This window comes from Benincasa hispida, chromosome 11 (assembly GCF_027475165.1).
Source record: "Benincasa hispida cultivar pf3 chromosome 11, pf3_genome.v1.1, whole genome shotgun sequence".
NCBI lineage: Eukaryota > Viridiplantae > Streptophyta > Magnoliopsida > Cucurbitales > Cucurbitaceae > Benincasa > Benincasa hispida.
Genome location: NC_143488.1, coordinates 8,815,314 through 8,832,615, shown reverse-complemented (window position 1 = coordinate 8,832,615; position 17,302 = coordinate 8,815,314). Strand labels below are relative to the sequence as shown.

At 38.1% G+C, this 17,302-nt stretch overlaps 1 protein-coding gene and 1 pseudogene across 2 annotated transcripts; both read right to left on the bottom strand.

Moving 5' to 3' along the window:
* Positions 1-408: 408 nt before the first annotated feature.
* LOC150032363 (uncharacterized) lies at positions 409-1,430 on the bottom strand (annotated as a pseudogene).
* Positions 1,431-9,263: 7,833 nt separating this feature from the next.
* On the bottom strand, positions 9,264-14,682 carry LOC120069013 (MLO-like protein 4). Of its 2 annotated transcripts, XM_039020669.2 has the most exons (15): positions 14,245-14,682; positions 14,097-14,154; positions 13,760-13,980; positions 13,093-13,209; positions 12,935-12,995; positions 12,696-12,802; positions 12,298-12,372; positions 11,815-11,900; positions 11,184-11,233; positions 10,924-10,964; positions 10,638-10,805; positions 10,515-10,550; positions 10,089-10,156; positions 9,906-9,966; positions 9,264-9,824 (listed from the first exon to the last, which is right to left on the bottom strand). In XM_039020669.2, the coding sequence occupies exons 1-15, from the start codon at positions 14,359-14,361 to the stop codon at positions 9,477-9,479; spliced, it is 1,614 nt and encodes a 537-aa protein (XP_038876597.1). In that variant the 5' UTR covers positions 14,362-14,682; the 3' UTR covers positions 9,264-9,476. The 2 variants fall into 2 exon arrangements, with proteins under 2 accessions (XP_038876597.1, XP_038876598.1); XM_039020670.2 differs by lacking the exon at positions 10,638-10,805 and having other exon boundaries at positions 14,245-14,586.
* Positions 14,683-17,302: the final 2,620 nt, after the last annotated feature.

Below are 17,302 nucleotides of genomic sequence, written 5' to 3'. Positions count from 1 at the left end.
AAATCATTGTTTTTTGTTACAAGTATGAAGATTGAAAGAGTATTTGTTATCCACTTTTGTTACAAATATGAAGATTGAGAGAGTATGAAGTTATTGTTTTTTGTTTTCAGTATGAAGATTGAGAGAGTATAAAGTTATCCATTTTTGTTACAAGTATGAAGATGGCTATTATATAAATACTCCAGCTTGTTATTGTTTTTTGTTTACAAGATGAAAGTATAAAGTACGAAGTGTTACAAGTATGAAGTATGAAAAACAATGAAGTATGTTATAAGTATGACGTATGAAAAAATGATCAATGGTATTTATAACTAAACTGGATGAGGGGTGTTTATGTCTCAGTCTCCAGCATTTTTGGCACATCGCACGGTTGTAAGCGGTTCAGTACAATTTTGGCGGTTATGTCCATTATTCCCACACCGACCACATTTTATTTGTCTGCGAAATTCTCCTCTGGATGGTATTCTTCTCACTCTTTGTCGCCCAGCTTGTGGCACAAACTTTGGGAAGGATAATCTTTTCTACGTATCCAGAAGGTCTTTTCCATTCAGATATGTGGCCAAGTGGATTTATAGGCTCCGCATACGCAATCATTAGAGAGTCCACTGTATAAAATCGACTGCAAAGACTGTGGATGGGTATATTTCTTTCCTTGGCAGCAACAATTGCATGGGAACACGGGATACCAAGTGAGTCGAATTCTTTACACGTGCATTCCTTCGTGTGAAGATTGACAATACCGTCCAATCGATTATCTCGCACGTGTACCCGATAACAATCAATAGGCTCCACCCGATATCATCTGCCCTTATCAGCTTCACTCGCTAATCGGGTTTCACAGTAGTCAGAGTGCAATATCGTTCGAGATGCCCAGTAATTCCTCCGTTCGTAAAACCACGATTGGAGTATTCCTCTAATATGTTCAATCAAGCATACTATGGGCATTAGTCGATACTCTTTAGTTAAAGAATTAAAACACTTTGCACTGTTGGATGTCATGTTATCATATCTTCATTCTATTTGGTAAACCCGTGCCCACCTTTGAAGACCAATGTCTTTCAAATATTTTATGACAGCACCACTCTAAAACTGTGGAGTTCGTCCCATTTTGTCTGGAACTCTGTCATGCGAAATGGCCTTGCTGCATCTCTAAATATCCCAACAACCGTGCTATCTTTAAAGTTTGTAACCAGATTCTATTCTATATGCCATGTGCACAATCCATGAAATGTTGTGGGAAAAAATGCACGAATAGCATTGCCGATAGATACCATTTGATCAGACACAAACACCAGATTATCGGGTTCTCCGATACTGCATTTCAAGTTTGACATAAACCATTTCTATGATCGATCGGTTTCATTGTCCACTATAGCATATGCTAGTGGGTATAATTGATTGTTCTCGTCCATAGAAACCGCAACCAACATGGTGCCTTTGTATTTTTCTTTCAAGTGCAACCCATCAATAATAATACAAGGCCGACAGCTTGCAAAACCTCTAATACAAGGCCCTAATGCCATAAACATATACTTGAAATGCATCTCATCTTCAAGTTCGATCTCAAAGACTATATCCGGATTCTCTATTTTTAGCGCTTCTCCCTAAGCATGTAGTATGAAGTATGAGTATTCTGGAGTACCTAGTGAGATCATACGCGGCTTCCCTTGCACGTCACGCTTTATCATAACTTATGTTCACGCCATAATCTCTCCTGATATCCTCAACGATATGACAAGGTTTACAAATACGTCCTATGCCCGTGAACTTATCTTTGATGAGTTGACCAACAACCGTAGCAGTTGCTTGTCTATGGTCGTGATTCAAAATTCCTATGAAACATGTGTGCGAACTGTAGTACTTTATGATCTTGAATATCAGACCCTTCCATTTTGACTGCACAAAGTCTTCACTTACATGTCTCCCCAATGCATTTGACAGCGAACAGAGATTTAGTTGATTTCCTAACCTTAAATTCAAAATTTCTGTTGATGGACAGAATAGATAATCTCATTTTCAAGTCCTTTTTGCTAAAAAATAGTTGACCAACTTCAACATCCTCTATCCCAGATGAAGAGGTTCCAAGTATAATCAACTCTGTCCTATGACTTGAAGACGCAGATGGTGGAACCACTAAAGCTACTGTAGAACGATGCACATCTCCATGATAACGATCTATTTCGTTCAATCCTACTGGTTGCTCATTCACATCCACATCCACCGAAGGACCACAATCCATATAATCGAATGTTGATGGTACAGTGTTGGTAGACAATGAATATCAGTGTTGGTAAACAATGGAATATCATCCTCTTTCCGACGAAACTGATATGATTCCTCGTATTGTCTGTGTCGTCTTCTTTTCTTCTATTTCAATATGGTATCAGAGCAAGGTGATGAAACCCTAGCCCCGATAGAAGAAACTCAATCATCAAATTTGATAAGTGAAGGTACGCTGACTAATGAGTCTGTGATTCAAGCAGCAGTTGACCGCTATCTCCGAACCATCATCCCAGGTGGCTCAGCCGAACAGATCCAGCCGGTGAGCCGAACAGTAGGTGGTGAGCTTACTCCAGCCGGCGTGCCGATTAGCTTTCAGACTCAGCCGTTCCAGTCGAACACCATCAAGGAAGGTCTCTTCGCTTCGCACGCTCTCTAGCCGACGCACATGAGCGGTTCACAACCGATCGAACCCTCATCTTCGCACGCGACCGTCTCAGTTTCGCACGTCCTCCAGTCGGCGCACGCGAACGATTTACAGCCGATTGGTCCCTCGGCGTCGCACAGAACCGGATCTGTACCAGACGATCGTGGGTTTGCTCCAGCTGCCAGGTCGGGTCAGATCAGCGCGATTTCTTCAACCTCGCAGTCGATCGCCGAGCCTTCTGTCCGTTACCCACCATCGTAGTCGTCTGGGAGCAGCGCCGGTCACCGGTTGCCGAACTTTGCCGCTAGTGGACTTCCGGCAATAGCTTCTTCACAGTACCATGGTGGACAACTTCTTCCTCATGTGTATCCAGTTCAGCCTCAGTTTCGAATGGGTGATTCCGTTGAAGAAAATCCCATGGTTTTTGGACAGAAAAATTCTAGATCTGAATCTCATGGGGAACTCCAACAACAATTTGTTAGTCTCCAGCAACAGATGGCCGCCCTTGGAGCCAGATTGAATGGCCATGATTCTTCCCTGATGTATTCAGAAAATCCGGTATCAATGTTTCCTACTCTTCTTACTACTAATTTTTTTATCTGGAACTATTGGAAATTCTGCAGGAATGATCACGGGAGAAAAGTTGAATGGGCAAAATTACTTCTCTTGGTCCCAAACAATTAAAATGGTTCTTGAGGGACGCCATAAGTTTGGATATTTGACAGGATAGATACCACGACCAAATCCTGGGGATCCTCAAGAGCGTGTCTGGAAGACAGAGGATTCTTTGCTCTGCTCAATGTTGATCAGTAGCATGGAACCACAAATTGGGAAACCTTTACTCTATTTAGCCACTGCCTGAGATATTTGGGATGCAGTTTGACGGTTATATTCGAGGCGTCAGAATGCATCCAGCCTGTATACTCTACGTAAACAGGTTCACGAATGCAAACAAGGGAGCATGGATGTAACGTCATACTTCAGCAAGATGTCATTGTTATGGCAAGAAATAGATCTATGTCGGGAGATCATTTGGAACTGCCCACAAGATGGAATTCAATACTCCAAGATAGAAGAGGTTGAACGTGTGTATGATTTTCTTGCTGGATTGCACCCGAAATTTGATACAGTTCGTAGTCGAATACTAGGGCAGAAACCAATTCCGTCTCTCATGGAGGTCTATTCAGAGGTTAGATTGGAAGAAGATAGATCGCGTACAATGAACGGGCTGGGTGTTACCACTGTAAAGTCAACTGCCTTCAAGGTAAAGTCCGCTGGAGCTGATGGTGACAAACAGAATAGTAAAACACCCCCAGTATGTAAGCATTGCAAAAAACAGTGGCACACAAAGGATCAGTGCTGGAAATTGCATGGTTGCCTTCCAAATGGTAAACGTCGCCCTCCGAATGACAAGTCAAAATCTGGGCGTGCTCTAGTGGGTGAATCAGTTGAGGGGGCTGCACAACCTCAGACACAGCCTCCAGTGACCAACCCTGGTGATTCAGGTACCATAGAGATCGAAACAGTTGCTCAATCAGGTAACCCTCAATCTTTTAGTTTCCTTGTTGAAGGGAATGAGTTATGGATTCTAGATTCAGGAGCGACCAATCACTTAACTGGCTCATCCGACCGGTTTCTCTCATACTATCCAAGTGCTGGAAATGAGAGAATTCGAATTGCGAATGGGTCCTTCACTCCTGTTGCTAGAAAAGGCAGACTGTCGGCATTTCAGGGATTAACTCTACAAAATGTCTTACATGTGCCCAAAATTTCTTATAACTTATTATCAATAAGAAAAATAACAAAATATTTGAACTGTAGAGTTGTCTTCTCACCAGATACTGCTTTGTTTCAGGACTTGAGCTCGAGGAAGATGATTGGCACTGCCCGATATGACAGAGGCCTATATTTCCTTTCTGCAAATGCTTCCTCCAGAAGCTTGTTTAGGACTAGTCTTTTATCTTCATTTACTATGTCTAAAACAAATTATTTATTGTGGCATTTTCATCTTGGACATCCTAATTTTCAATATATGCGATATTTATTTCCTCATTTATTCCATAATGTGAATGTTTCTTCATTATCTTGTGATGTCTGTATACGTGCTAAACAACCTCATGTATCGTTTGTTTCTCAGCCCTATAAACCTACTAGCCTTTCCACCTGGTCCACAGTGATGTTTGGGGTCCCTCAAGCATCTCTACCCTGTCTGGTAAACGGTGGTTTGTAACTTTCATCGATGACCATACCCGACTCACATGGGTATATCTCCTTGCTGATAAGTCTGAGGTTTTATCTATCTTCAAATAGTTTTATACCACTGTTTTAACACAGTTCAACACAAAAATTGCCATTCTTCGAAGTGACAATGGTCGTGAGTTTGTCAATCATACCTTCCAGGAATTCTTAGTGTCAAAAGGGATCATCCATCAAAACTCGTGTGTATATACTCCACAACAAAATGGGGTAGCTGAACGGAAAAATCGCCATCTCATTGAAGTTGCCCGTTCCTTGATAATTCCAGCATCTCTCCTTTCGTACCTGTGGGGAGATGCGATTCTTACTGCAGCTCATCTAATTAATAGAATTCCTTCACAAGTTCTAAAGTTTCAAACCCCTCTTGAGTGCTTCAAAGAGTCCTATCAGTCTACCCGTCTTAGTCTTCAGGTTCCTCTTCGTGTGTTTGGGTGTACAACCTTTGTTCATACTCATGGTCCACACCGGACTAAGTTTGCTCCACGAGCTAAAAAATGTGTGTTTGTCGGGTATCCCCTTCATCAGCGAGGCTATAAATGCTTTCATCCGTCTTCCAGAAAATATTTTGTCACTATGGTTGTCACGTTCCTTGAAGATAAACCGTTCTTTCCCGTTAGTCATCTTCAGGGGGAGACCACGAATGAAGAAGAGACTAACAGTTCCACGTACTCCGTACCCATTAGCCTCAATCTTGAGCCTAGTCCTAATATTCCTGAACCTGAGCCTAGCCCCAATGTTCTTGAACCTAGTCTACCTAGTCTTGAACCTAACTCTGCTCTTGTTGTTCCCGTGTCGGTTCTTCCTATTAGACAAGTGCTCTGGATAACATACTATAGGAAGAATCTCAGAAAGGAAATTCAGGAAACCTCTGGTGTTCCATTGGAAAGTATCCAAGCATCGGAACCAGCTTAGGTTCAAGATCCTGTTGTTTCAGAGAAGAGTCTTGAAGAGAAGTTTGAGAACATAGAAAACGATGAAATGAACTCAGAGAAGGTTGAAACTTCAGGAGATAATAAGGTGCTGAAAGATCCTCAAGAAGATGCAAAATTGTCTCAAAAGTTTGATACTGAAGAGGGACAGACGAAAATTGACGACTATGATACTACTTTGGATATGTCAATTGCTTTGAGAAAAGGAACCAGGTCATGTACAAAATACCCTTTGCATAGTTTTCTGACCTATAGTAACTTATCTCCTGGTTTTAAGGCTTTTACTACTCAGCTGGATGCTCTAGCAATACCTGCCAGTGTACATGCGACCATGGAAGTTCTCGAGTGGAAAGCAGCAGTAATGGAGGAAATGAGAGCTCTCAAGGCAAATAAGACTTGGGAGTTAGTAGCTCTCCTTAGAGGTTACAAAACAGTTGGTTGCAAGTGGGTGTTCACAGTGAAGTATAAGTCTGACAGAACACTCGAGAGGTATAAAGCCAGGTTAGTTGCTAAAGGGTTCACTCAGACGTATGAGATTGATTATTCAGAAACTTTTTCCCCAGTGGCTAAGTTAAACACGATTTGTGTTCTTCTGTCTGTCGCCGTAAATAAAGATTGGCCCCTACATCAACTAGATGTAAAGAACACCTTCCTAAATGGTAAGTTGGAAGAGGAAGTTTATATGAGTCCACCTCCAGGTTTCAAAGCTAAGTTTGGGAATCATGTTTGCAAACTCAGGAAGTCTTTATATGGGTTGAAGCAGTCCCCTACGGCATGGTTTGACAGGTTCATCGTGTTTATTAAGTCCCAAGGGTTTGTTCAGGGGCATTCTGATCATACCTTGTTTACCAAAAAATCACCCTTAGAAAGATTGCTGTGTTGGTAGTGTATGTTGATGACATCATCCTATCAGGGGATGACACGATAGAAATTACTAAGCTAAAACAAAGGATGACAGGTGAATTTGAAATAAAGGATCTTGGTAGTTTGAGGTATTTTCTAGGGATGGAAGTGGCAAGATCAAAAGCAGGAATATCTGTATCTCAGCGGAAGTACACTCTGGACTTGTTAAAAGAAACAAGAATGATTGGATGCAAACCTATTGACACTCCTATTGAGGTCAATAGCAAACTGAAAAGTATTCCGGAAGGAGTTCCTGTGAATAAGGAGAGGTATCAACGCTTAGTAGGAAAACTGATTTACTTGTCTCATACTAGGCCCGACATCTCCTATGCTGTGAGTGTAGTAAGTCAGTTCATGCAGAGTCCATATGAGGAGCACATGGAAACCGTGACTCAAATTTTGAGATACCTGAAGTCCACCCCTAGAAAGGGCTTGGTGTTCAGGAAACATGACACACGGAGCATCGAGGCATATACTGACTCAGATTGGGTCGGATCTGTGACTGATAGAAGGTCAACCTTAGGGTACTGGTATGGGAAAATTTGGTATGACGGAGTAAAAAACAGGGTGTAGTGACCTGAAGTAGTACTGAGGCAGAATATAGAGCTATGAATCTGGGAGTGTGTGAAGAAATCTGGTTGCAGAAAGTTTTATCTGATCTTCACGAGAGTAGTCTGGGGCCCATGAAATTGTGTTGTGATAAAAAGGCTGCCATCAGTATTGCGAATAATCTCGTGCAACATGATAGAACCAAATATGTGGAAATCAACAGGCACTTTATTAAAGAAAAGTTAGATCGCGGAACTATTTGTATTCCCTATGTACCTTCAGTCCAACAGATTGCAGATGTTTTTACGAAAGGGTTATCGAGACAGACATTTGAAGCTTGTATTAGCAAGTTGGGTCTTGCCGATATCTACGCCTCAACTTGAGGGGGAGTGTTGAAATACGTTGAATTAGCCCTAAAGGCATTTTTGTAATTTATACTATATTTGCTGAATTAGGGTTTTCCACGTAAACTCCTTGTGTCATCTTCTTTTCTTCTATTTCAATAGTTTGTCCACAGCCGTATCATCATAACTCACATTTCCAAACCTCATTCCGTCCTGTTTAGGCTTCAACGTTACAGCTATCTGAAGTCTACTAAGCTCTTCTCGCAAAAGAAGGAAGTGAAGATCATCATCATCCGTTATGCATTGTGGAGGGGCTTCAAATTCAAGATTATATTTAACTTTCAGGATAAGATCAAACTCTGAAGAACTGGCTTTTGTAGCCTTGTATATGCGATATTTAAGTTCTTCATAATTCACTGTAGGGGGCACAATAATTCATTTCAACTGTCCCCCAATATACGAACTTTCATTCTCATCCCAATCACCTCCAAATCGAATAAATAGACACTTTTTTGTCATCCTACAAAGCAAGAGAACATTTGTCATTAAGTTGTACAAGCAATTGAAGTGTACTCTTGCTCTCTCTCAAAATCTCGCTCTCGCTCAACATCTCGCTCTCTCTCTTACTCTTCCTCTTTCTTACTCTCTCCCAATACAAAATTTCGTAATGCTACATTTCCAGAAATAACACATCAAAAATAATTAAACATACTAAAAATAATTCACCTTTATGAAAAAGCTATTCCTTTCTGAGAAAGCCTCGTCTTGGAAATCCCCGTTTGAAAAATCTCCGTTCAACAAAACACCGTTGAAAACCAGAGAAGTAATCACCTTTAAAATGGAGTTTAGAGTTTAAAGAAATCACCATTGTATTGTGTTTAGGTATTATTGATTTGATTTGAGGCTTCCGTCGTGACATTTTGTCAAATCAACAATACACTAACGAGCAATCACATCAAACCAGGAAATTTCAAGCGAGAGAGTTTAATCAAACAAGAGCGAGATTTACCTCGTGAAGCCAGTGTAAAGGCAATTTACATAATTTGGTATGGCGACAATGTCAGCAGAGGGTCAATTAACATTATTTTTTAAAAATGGGTCATTTGACATTTTGGGCCCAATTTTTGGGTCATCTGTACAAATTTCTCAGATTTTTCTTGATAGAGACTAAATCATTACCAACTAAAGTTTAGGGATTAAATTATCAATTTCATGAAAGTTTAAGAACCAAATATATTTTTAACCAATCCTAATTGGCTTGTGCTTGGAATGGACTGAAATTGTTTAATTGTGTTTCTTTATTTTATTTACTAATTAAAATTTTATACTTAAAAGAACCCATTAAAAAATCCCAGACCAAAACTTAAACAACATAAAAATAGTAATTTTTTAAATTTCATTAAGATTAAAATATTTTTTTTATGAATACTTCTGAAGAAATTTAGACTATGTTTTTGTTGAAAAAAAAATCATCTTTAAAGTTTTGATTTAATAAAGTAATTTGTTTTTAAAAAATAACCATAATCTCGCTTGCAACAAGATTGACCCAGAGCAAACGAAGATGAAAACAAAGACAATTTTCAAAAATAAAGAACCAAAAAATATTAAAGTGACCAAAATAAAATTTAAATCTAATTGCAATAATAAATTCACACCATAGGCCTTTCTTATTTTTATGTAAATGAGTCCCTTTTGGTACATTTCTTGATATTGAACCAGAAGTTCCAACCTCTCAACACTAGGAAAAACAGAGCCAAATTTCTTTTTGAGTTGCAATGAACACAAGCTCAAAAGTAGGCTTAATACAGTGGAAAGAGACTCGAGCAGTTTTGTTTTAGATGACTGCCCTCAATGATCCTCATTGCCTTCATTTCTGTTGTTGGAAGTAATGTGAGGAGGACTAGAACTAACAGATATTTGTATGTCCGTGTCGTCCGACGAAGCTGGCTGAAGCAACTGGGAGAAATGTGTGCATTGCGCAGCATTTGATGTGCTTCCTTCCGAGCAATTCACGGTAGTGTCGTTGATCACCTGACCGTGATCATCCATTGTACAAACAGAGGATGAAAGTGATGTTGCACCCATAAGTGTAACCGAGGAAGAAGCACCCGGCCTTGCCTTCACTCTTCTTTTCCATTGATGAAGCGAATTTCGGACATTCTCCGACACAAGTGATTTCTTGACCTTCGATCCCATCTACGGCAAGCAGATTTACACTAACTCAAATTGGGAGGGAGTTCGATGAGATTGGAGAGTTGAAAGATAGACCAACGATACCTGAGTTACTATAACATAGAGTGGGAATGTAATGAAGCTACACCAAAACTGAGTGATAACCCTGCAATGAACAACAATCAAGTTGTCAGACCACCAAATGGATTTATGATCTTTAATGAATAAAAGGAATAGACATACGTCGGTTACGACATATGTTTCGTTTGGGAGTAGGACATCACTTACCCAAAGGCCAATCGGATACCAACGTATGTTTCGTTATCCATGAAACAAGAAGGTTCCTTAATTTCCCACTGAAAGCTAAGATTTCAGTCAGTAAAAAAAAAAAAAATACAATACCAAATCAAAGAATGAAACAAAAACCCAAGGTCATGACCTTCCCAAACAAGAGGCACTCCATTAACTACCATAACTAAAGCAGAGATCTCCACATTTGGGCTCAAGACAGGGAAAATGATATGGCAACATCAGTGAATAGAGATAATGTACTCCAACTTCTTAGTTGATTCAAAGTAAAAACTCAGTTATAAAGTTGGTGAACTGGTTCCGACTAGTTTTGAGAAAAGGAAACCAGACCACCTATAGTTTCTAAGTATAGTATATTTGGGGTTCAAGTTTGAGAGAAACAACATACGTTCATTGAATACTTACCAGGGACCAAATAAATGTAGCCATCTCAAAAGCATTCTGCAAAAGAAATGCAACTAAGAAATAAAAATACTACAGGATGAAGTACTACTCTAAAAGAAACTGGGTTATTTTTCATTTAGTAACCTGGAAGGATATAAATTGTATCAACCATAAAAGAAGCTTAGGCTTCCCAAACCAAAACAGCTCATCCCTTAAGTTAAAACGATAATATCCCCTTGGAGATGTATCCACAACTTCTACAGCCAACTTTACCACTACCCGGTGCAGTTTTGTCCCGATTAGCAGAATCAACTATTAGTTTTGGTTTACAAAGGCAAAATAAAAACAGAGATGGTATATTATTGTCAGAGTGAACCATTCCGAGGACCGGAACATAGAAACCAGACAAAGATGAACAGAAAGAACTTACAATTGCAGGGAGAAAGGAAAGCCAAAAGTAAATATTGCTTCCTGAATAAGGATGGTTCAGTCAGAAATCATAATTCAGCATTAACAAATAGGGCCAAAATGCAAATATAAATTTCCATGTTTGGATGACCCAGTAAGATTGAATTCAAATCAAGTTCTTCATGAAACAGCATTCATCCGATTGAAAAGAAATTTACTTTATTAAACCGATCAAAACCTTCTAAAGCTTTTCAGTTAAAGAATTGGGAGATCAAAGATTACCATGGAAGTTCAGGAAGATGCAAGCAATGGCATATATCCAGAGTGGCACACTGCACATCCAGATGAAAAAGTGATAAACCAGGTGATAAACTAATACTAAAGGAATCTAAATTTGAAACGTAATGGTATTTAATTTTGGTATTATGTTTTCAAAAAGTAAGGCAGTTTATCGACAGCTTTTATTTTGTTTTCTACCATATAAAACACTTTCCAAGTCAACCAAATGTCAAATGCAAAAAACAGATTATAAGAACCATCTTTATGATTTTGTAAGAACCATCTTTGTAGTTTTATTTGGTTAAGATTTTCTGAACATTTTTGACAAACGTGATTTGAAAAAGAAGAAAAAGAAGAAGTTGAAAACCAATTATTAGTAAACAAGCTAACAATTAAATTCATGGTCTTCTCCACTTCTAAATAATATGGATTTTAATTCCTAACAGATTTATAGACGGCCATCCTTGAGAAAGCAAACTTGGCAAGCTAGTAACACATTGTGGTAGCAAACATGACTGATACACAAACCTTTTGGTAGCAGAAAATCTTAAAATAAAAAACTGCAATTACATTTACACCTTATCATATTGAGCCATCACCTAATGAAGTATAGCATAAAGTTACAGAATACAACCTTATACCAACCATATCGCGAAATTCATCGTCCATGCTTCGAAGCATATAATTATGGAAGTCATATGATATAGGAAGTTCATGAGTCTACATTCCAAAAGAAAACAAACAAAAATAATAATGATAATAATAATAGTAAAAAGAAAGAAATAAACAGTGAAGTTAGAAAATTGGTAAAAGGCATGTTGATCTAACCAGCTAACAAAAATATAGACTTTTCCCTAGTGTTATTTACTATCATCCTTATACTCAGCATACAATAATGTGCTTTTTTTTGCACTGTGAGTATTCAATCTTCCTTGTAAACACCAACATCGATTCCTCATTTTAAAGTAAAAACCAAAATGGCAAAAATTACCAAATATTTTAGCCCTACATGGGATTTATCTTATGCTTTCTAGTCATCAACTTAATTATTATTGTAAATATTTTTGGAATGAAAACATAGAAACAACAAGACTACTAAGTACCAAAATGAACATACACTGATAAATCCCAGCCGCAAAGCCATGTAATCAGCTCGATTAATAGAACTCCAAAACTGGCGGCTGAAACAGAGCTGCAAGTTGGTATAATTAGCTTTAGAATCATTAACATAAGAACCACCAAGTTTTGAGTTCTCCATAACATAATAAAGTGATAGTGGTTGACTTGATTGTGAAGCTTTGTAATCCTCTTAAGAATAATCAGTTTGATAAAAGCAAGTGCAAACGAGAGAATTTGAGCAGTAGTGTAAATACACATGACCAAAAATCCATGAAGACTGAATAAACGAAAGATCAAACTTTCTTTTAGATTTGAAAACAAGAAATGGTAAAAATTTCTTTTTTCATGGAAATTGGTTTTTTTTCGTCAAGAGCTCAAAGGAAAACAAAGAAATACCAGCCAAACAAGAACTCTATGCTGACTCCATGGATGAGAAGTATGGTGAAAGACAAAAGTAGATAGTCGCCTTATGTTTGGTCCAGTTGATGATGCTTGTGCAGATTCTTCTCAGTTGAAATTATGAAAATTGTAGGTCAAAAATACATTCATTTCAAATTCTTCAATGCATCTGTCATGACTTAAACAAGTTCCAAAGCTTAGAAACCATAAGAATGATTTGGTGCAATTTTATTTACCTTGTGCGTTCCGAGTGGCCAAAGTCTTAGCCTCATTTTCCCACGCTCTCCAGCCATATATCTGAACAAGAAGAAGAAAAAAAAAAAAGCAAGCTTCAAGATGTCATGGAGATCAAGAAAGAAGAATTTGAAGGCAGAGTGATTATGAGATCACCAACCTTAATCATAGCCAGGGCAATGGCAATGAAGCTATACGAAACATGGGTGACACCGAGAACAAATATTAATCGATGAAGCTGCTCTAAACTTTCATATGAAGCAAACGATTCACGACCCTGGAACGCAAAATAAAGCCATATTGAACGACAATAAAATTTTCAATTCATTCTTGACTCGAGCCTTGTGATCAAACACTATGTTAAAATCACCACTAGCTCATAAAACAAAAACTCTAAATATATATATATTGAGCTAGTTGGGGGCCTTCCTCTTAGGAGTCCCCTCTAGAGTGTGGGTTTAACTCCAAATAATTATTCTAACGTGAATTTAACTATTTCAGCTAATTACTAACCCCTCGTTTGATGACCATTTGAATTTTGGTCTATGATACTTGTTTTCTAACAATTTCTTCACCATGATTTCAACATAGCCAAATTCCAAAAACAAAAACACATTTTAAAAACCACTTTTATAAGTTCTCAAACTTGGATTGGATTTCAAAAATACTCCTAAAAAGTAGACTAACATACAAAAAAAAAAAAAAAATTATTAGGTGGAAGTAGACTAGTAGTGTTTATAAACGTAATACTTGGTTAATGGCTATCAAACAGAGAACTTAATAATTCGAAGTTAAAAGAACTTCATCAAGCAAAGCATAAGAAGTACCTCAGGACAATACTCTCGTATCCCAGGATTATTATGCTCCCTTGGAACAGAAATGTTCAAGTTTTCACTTGCAATAGAAATATGTCTAACTCGTTTCAGATCAACCTCCAAAGCACAAGGATAGAAACGGCTGCTCAAGACAGACGACTTAACACAAATTCTTGCAACAAAAACAATCCAGTGACCCATCAACAATGAAAGAAGTCCAAAGAGCATCAGCTCTGCTCAAAAACAAAAACCCAGAAATATAAACCCAATCAAGAAACAAAACCACACAAATCATTGAAACAAATCAACCCAAAAAAAGGAAACAAAATTAAACACCCATCTTTTTCACCTTCTTTAATCTTCTCCAACGCAGCGAGTAACGATTTTCTCTTCGTCCTATCCAACCACTGGCAAAAAAAGAACAAAAGGGTCTCAATCAAAAGATTCAAAAAACAAGATTCCATGAAATACCCAGAAAGAATCGTGGTCGATTTTACCTTTTTGGTCCGTTTCAACGTGCCTTGGAAAAAGAATCCAAGAGAAACCATGAGAGTGACCACTGTGGCGAAAGCCCATGTGGGGGTAACGGCCAAGGATCGTCCATCTTCTCCCATTTCCGCTGCTCAGTCCGATCGATCAGTTCATCATCTGAAAATAACCATTTCAACCGTCTCCTCAAGTATGGGATTCATCAGAAGCAATCGCATTAATTGCAGCGACGAAATGGTGGGCTATAATGTAGCGAAAAACAGAGACCATCAGGAGGTGGGGGTCGGGAAATTTAAGAAGCCACCGAGCATTAGTTGTTTCAAAGCCAACGAGCAAAGTGGGTTCCACTTGGTGATTCTTCAACTGTGGCTCTGAAATTTATAAACTACGAATGTGGGTGCTTCTGTCGTTTTCCAATCCTCCATGATAGAAAGGTTAAAGAAATCATATCATAATGAACACAAAAGAAAAGAAGTATTGAACTCCATTTGCTAGTGTTTTGGGTATGTAGTAATTGCTATGGACTAGGGAAGGTGAAGAAATTAAAATGGGGAGAGCAGTTGAAGGATGATTAAAAAAAAAGATCAATCGGACATTGCAGCTGAAAGAAGAAGAAATAGACATTAATGCTAAGTGTTTTAGTTTGTCCGAAAGTGCATATTTTTTATGCCAACGAGAACGTACATGAAGTATAGAGCTTGTACTATCGACTTCGAGGTCTGAGGTTCAATTCTTTCATTTCACATTTTAATTCCAATACTTTTTTTTTAAAAAAAAAGAAACGGCATATTTTTATTTTTAAAAAATACTATCTTGAGCTACATTCTATCTCATCTCTATATAATCTACCTAAATGTTCAATCACATATTATTAGAAGACAAATTTTTCTTTTCCAAAAAAAATGAGATTCGAACATTTTAACCTCGAATCATTATATTGATTGTTATAAATTTATAATGTAAAAAATATTTAGAAAAAAAAATAAAATTCACCAAATTTGATGGTATTGTTTGTTAATTGAAATAGGATTATATGTGATGAATCTTAGAAGTCTTTGGAGGCGTATACAATTTTAGTTTAGGTAGTATATAGTAAATACTATAGTAAAAAATAAAAAAATGATGAATGAAAAATAATGGTAAAAACGATAACAAATAATAAAAATTGTAACAAAAGAGTTTTGAAATAGTGTTGATTGTAGCTAATTAAATATTACAAAATAATATTTAGAGAAATTGTACCAATGTCTAAATGGGAGGTGGTGTTTTAACAAATTTCTATTTTCAATTTTTTTCTTAAAAATGTCTAGAATTTAAAAATAGGGTTTAACGATTGGGTGTTATACCAAAATTGTCCTTTAACTATCATGTATCCCAGATTTGAACACTAGCTCTTTTGTGGTTTAAAATTTGTTGCCATGATTTTTTAAAAATATTTTTGGAAGATCTTTAAGACCTTTATGATTTTCTAGATCTTATATTTTAATATTTAAACAAATGTTAAAAAAAACAAATTCTCCAATTTATCTTCCACCTCCTCTATCGCCAATGGTGTCGCGTTCTCCCGAAATTGGCGATGCATTCTCGAGCGGTTTAGATCAATGACGACGAATATGAATAGTGGTGGCCAGATTTGGACAAAGTGGCTAGTCAACGGGGTTGAACTGCAATAGAATATGATGAATTTAGGAGAACTAAGCAGCCACATATGCAGGTTGGATTTGAGTAATGGGTGGCTGTATGTGAGCGAAAGATGGTCGAATTTGAGCGGACAAACCAGTGTGTGTTGCTACCACCGTCACTTCCTCCGTTTTCCTTCATCTTTCTTTCTCCTCTTTTGCTTTACTTTCTTTAATATGTGGTGTGGAAGAGATGTGTTAAGGGGCCGAAGAGCTGAAAAGAGGGAATGAGGATGTATGTGTGTAAGCTAAAGTGGGGGAATGGGGATACTTTCTTCCAACACTTCTCTTTAAGTCTTTCTTTAGAGAGTTTTAAAGTTGTATGGTGAAATAAAACTCTCTTGGGGTATTTATAAGCAATTCCAAGTCATCCTCATCATCCATCTAAGTTCTCATAGCATGACACCTCTTACTTGTTTGTAAACCTTACTTGTCACCACCATACAATGCCCAACGTATGGTTCTCTTTCGAGGTGCCAGCCCAACATCTCACATGATCTCTCTTTGTTCCATATGTGGACACCTCCTACTTGCATAGAAATCTTATGTGTCCCCACCATATAAGGCCCAACGCATAGTCCTTCTTTGAGTGTCCAACCCACACTTGCATGCCCTCTCCTTGTCTCTTAGGCCTCCACCTCCTACTAGGACTTAATCAAAATTTTACCCGAATGAGCCACATATTTCGCCTTGCTATCAACTTGACCTTACTCCTAAAGAAAGGTTAATCCTAATGCGTGGTATGCAAGTTGGGCACATGGTTCCTTCCATGCATCCATCTTCCACCCCACTGTGTGTCCAACACGTCCCTACTAGGGTAGGTGTTCAACAAGTTGTCCAACACTTAGCCAAATTCTCACCCCGAACATTCCATGGGTCCAACTCTCCTTTACTATGCATCCCACCCTACTCTTTACTTGGTTTGTGCATAGTTCAATGCATGGTTGTCTAACATTTAACCAAATCTTCCTCTATGCGTCCAAGATAGTTCAACTTGTCCTAGCATGCATTCAAATGAGTCTTTGGTGGCCAAAGCATGCGTTCAAGGCTTTCCAACAACTCCAACTATGATTCCAACTTTAGGGCGATGACTTGAACTCATCCAAGGTTATGTCCTCACTCCTTACATACTTAGTACCTAGTTTAATCTTCCAACTTTTCCATAGCTATGCATCCAAGTAGGGTTTCTTAGCTTGGTATGCATTCAACCTAAAATATAAGTTAAACTTGTCCAATCATGCTTCAATGGTTGAGTCCTACTCATTCCTTACTAACACTTAGTCTAAATTCCCTCTTCTTTATTAGACTATGCGTTCAAATCTTACTTTCAACACTTAGCCAATTATACTCATCCTTTACTTCTAGGCCAACTCATGCCCTTAAGCTT

Bases quoted from the DNA above. Each gene is read 5' to 3' on its own strand.
- LOC120069013 (XM_039020669.2), bottom strand. From the start codon at position 14,361: ATGGGAGAAGATGGACGATCCTTGGCCGTTACCCCCACATGGGCTTTC. The intron at 12,803-12,934 runs GTAAATAAAATT...TCAACTGAGAAG, and splicing joins GGCCACTCGGAACGCACAAG to AATCTGCACAAGCATCATCA. The intron at 10,157-10,514 runs GTAAGTATTCAA...CTTAGCTTTCAG, and splicing joins CTACATTTATTTGGTCCCTG to TGGGAAATTAAGGAACCTTC.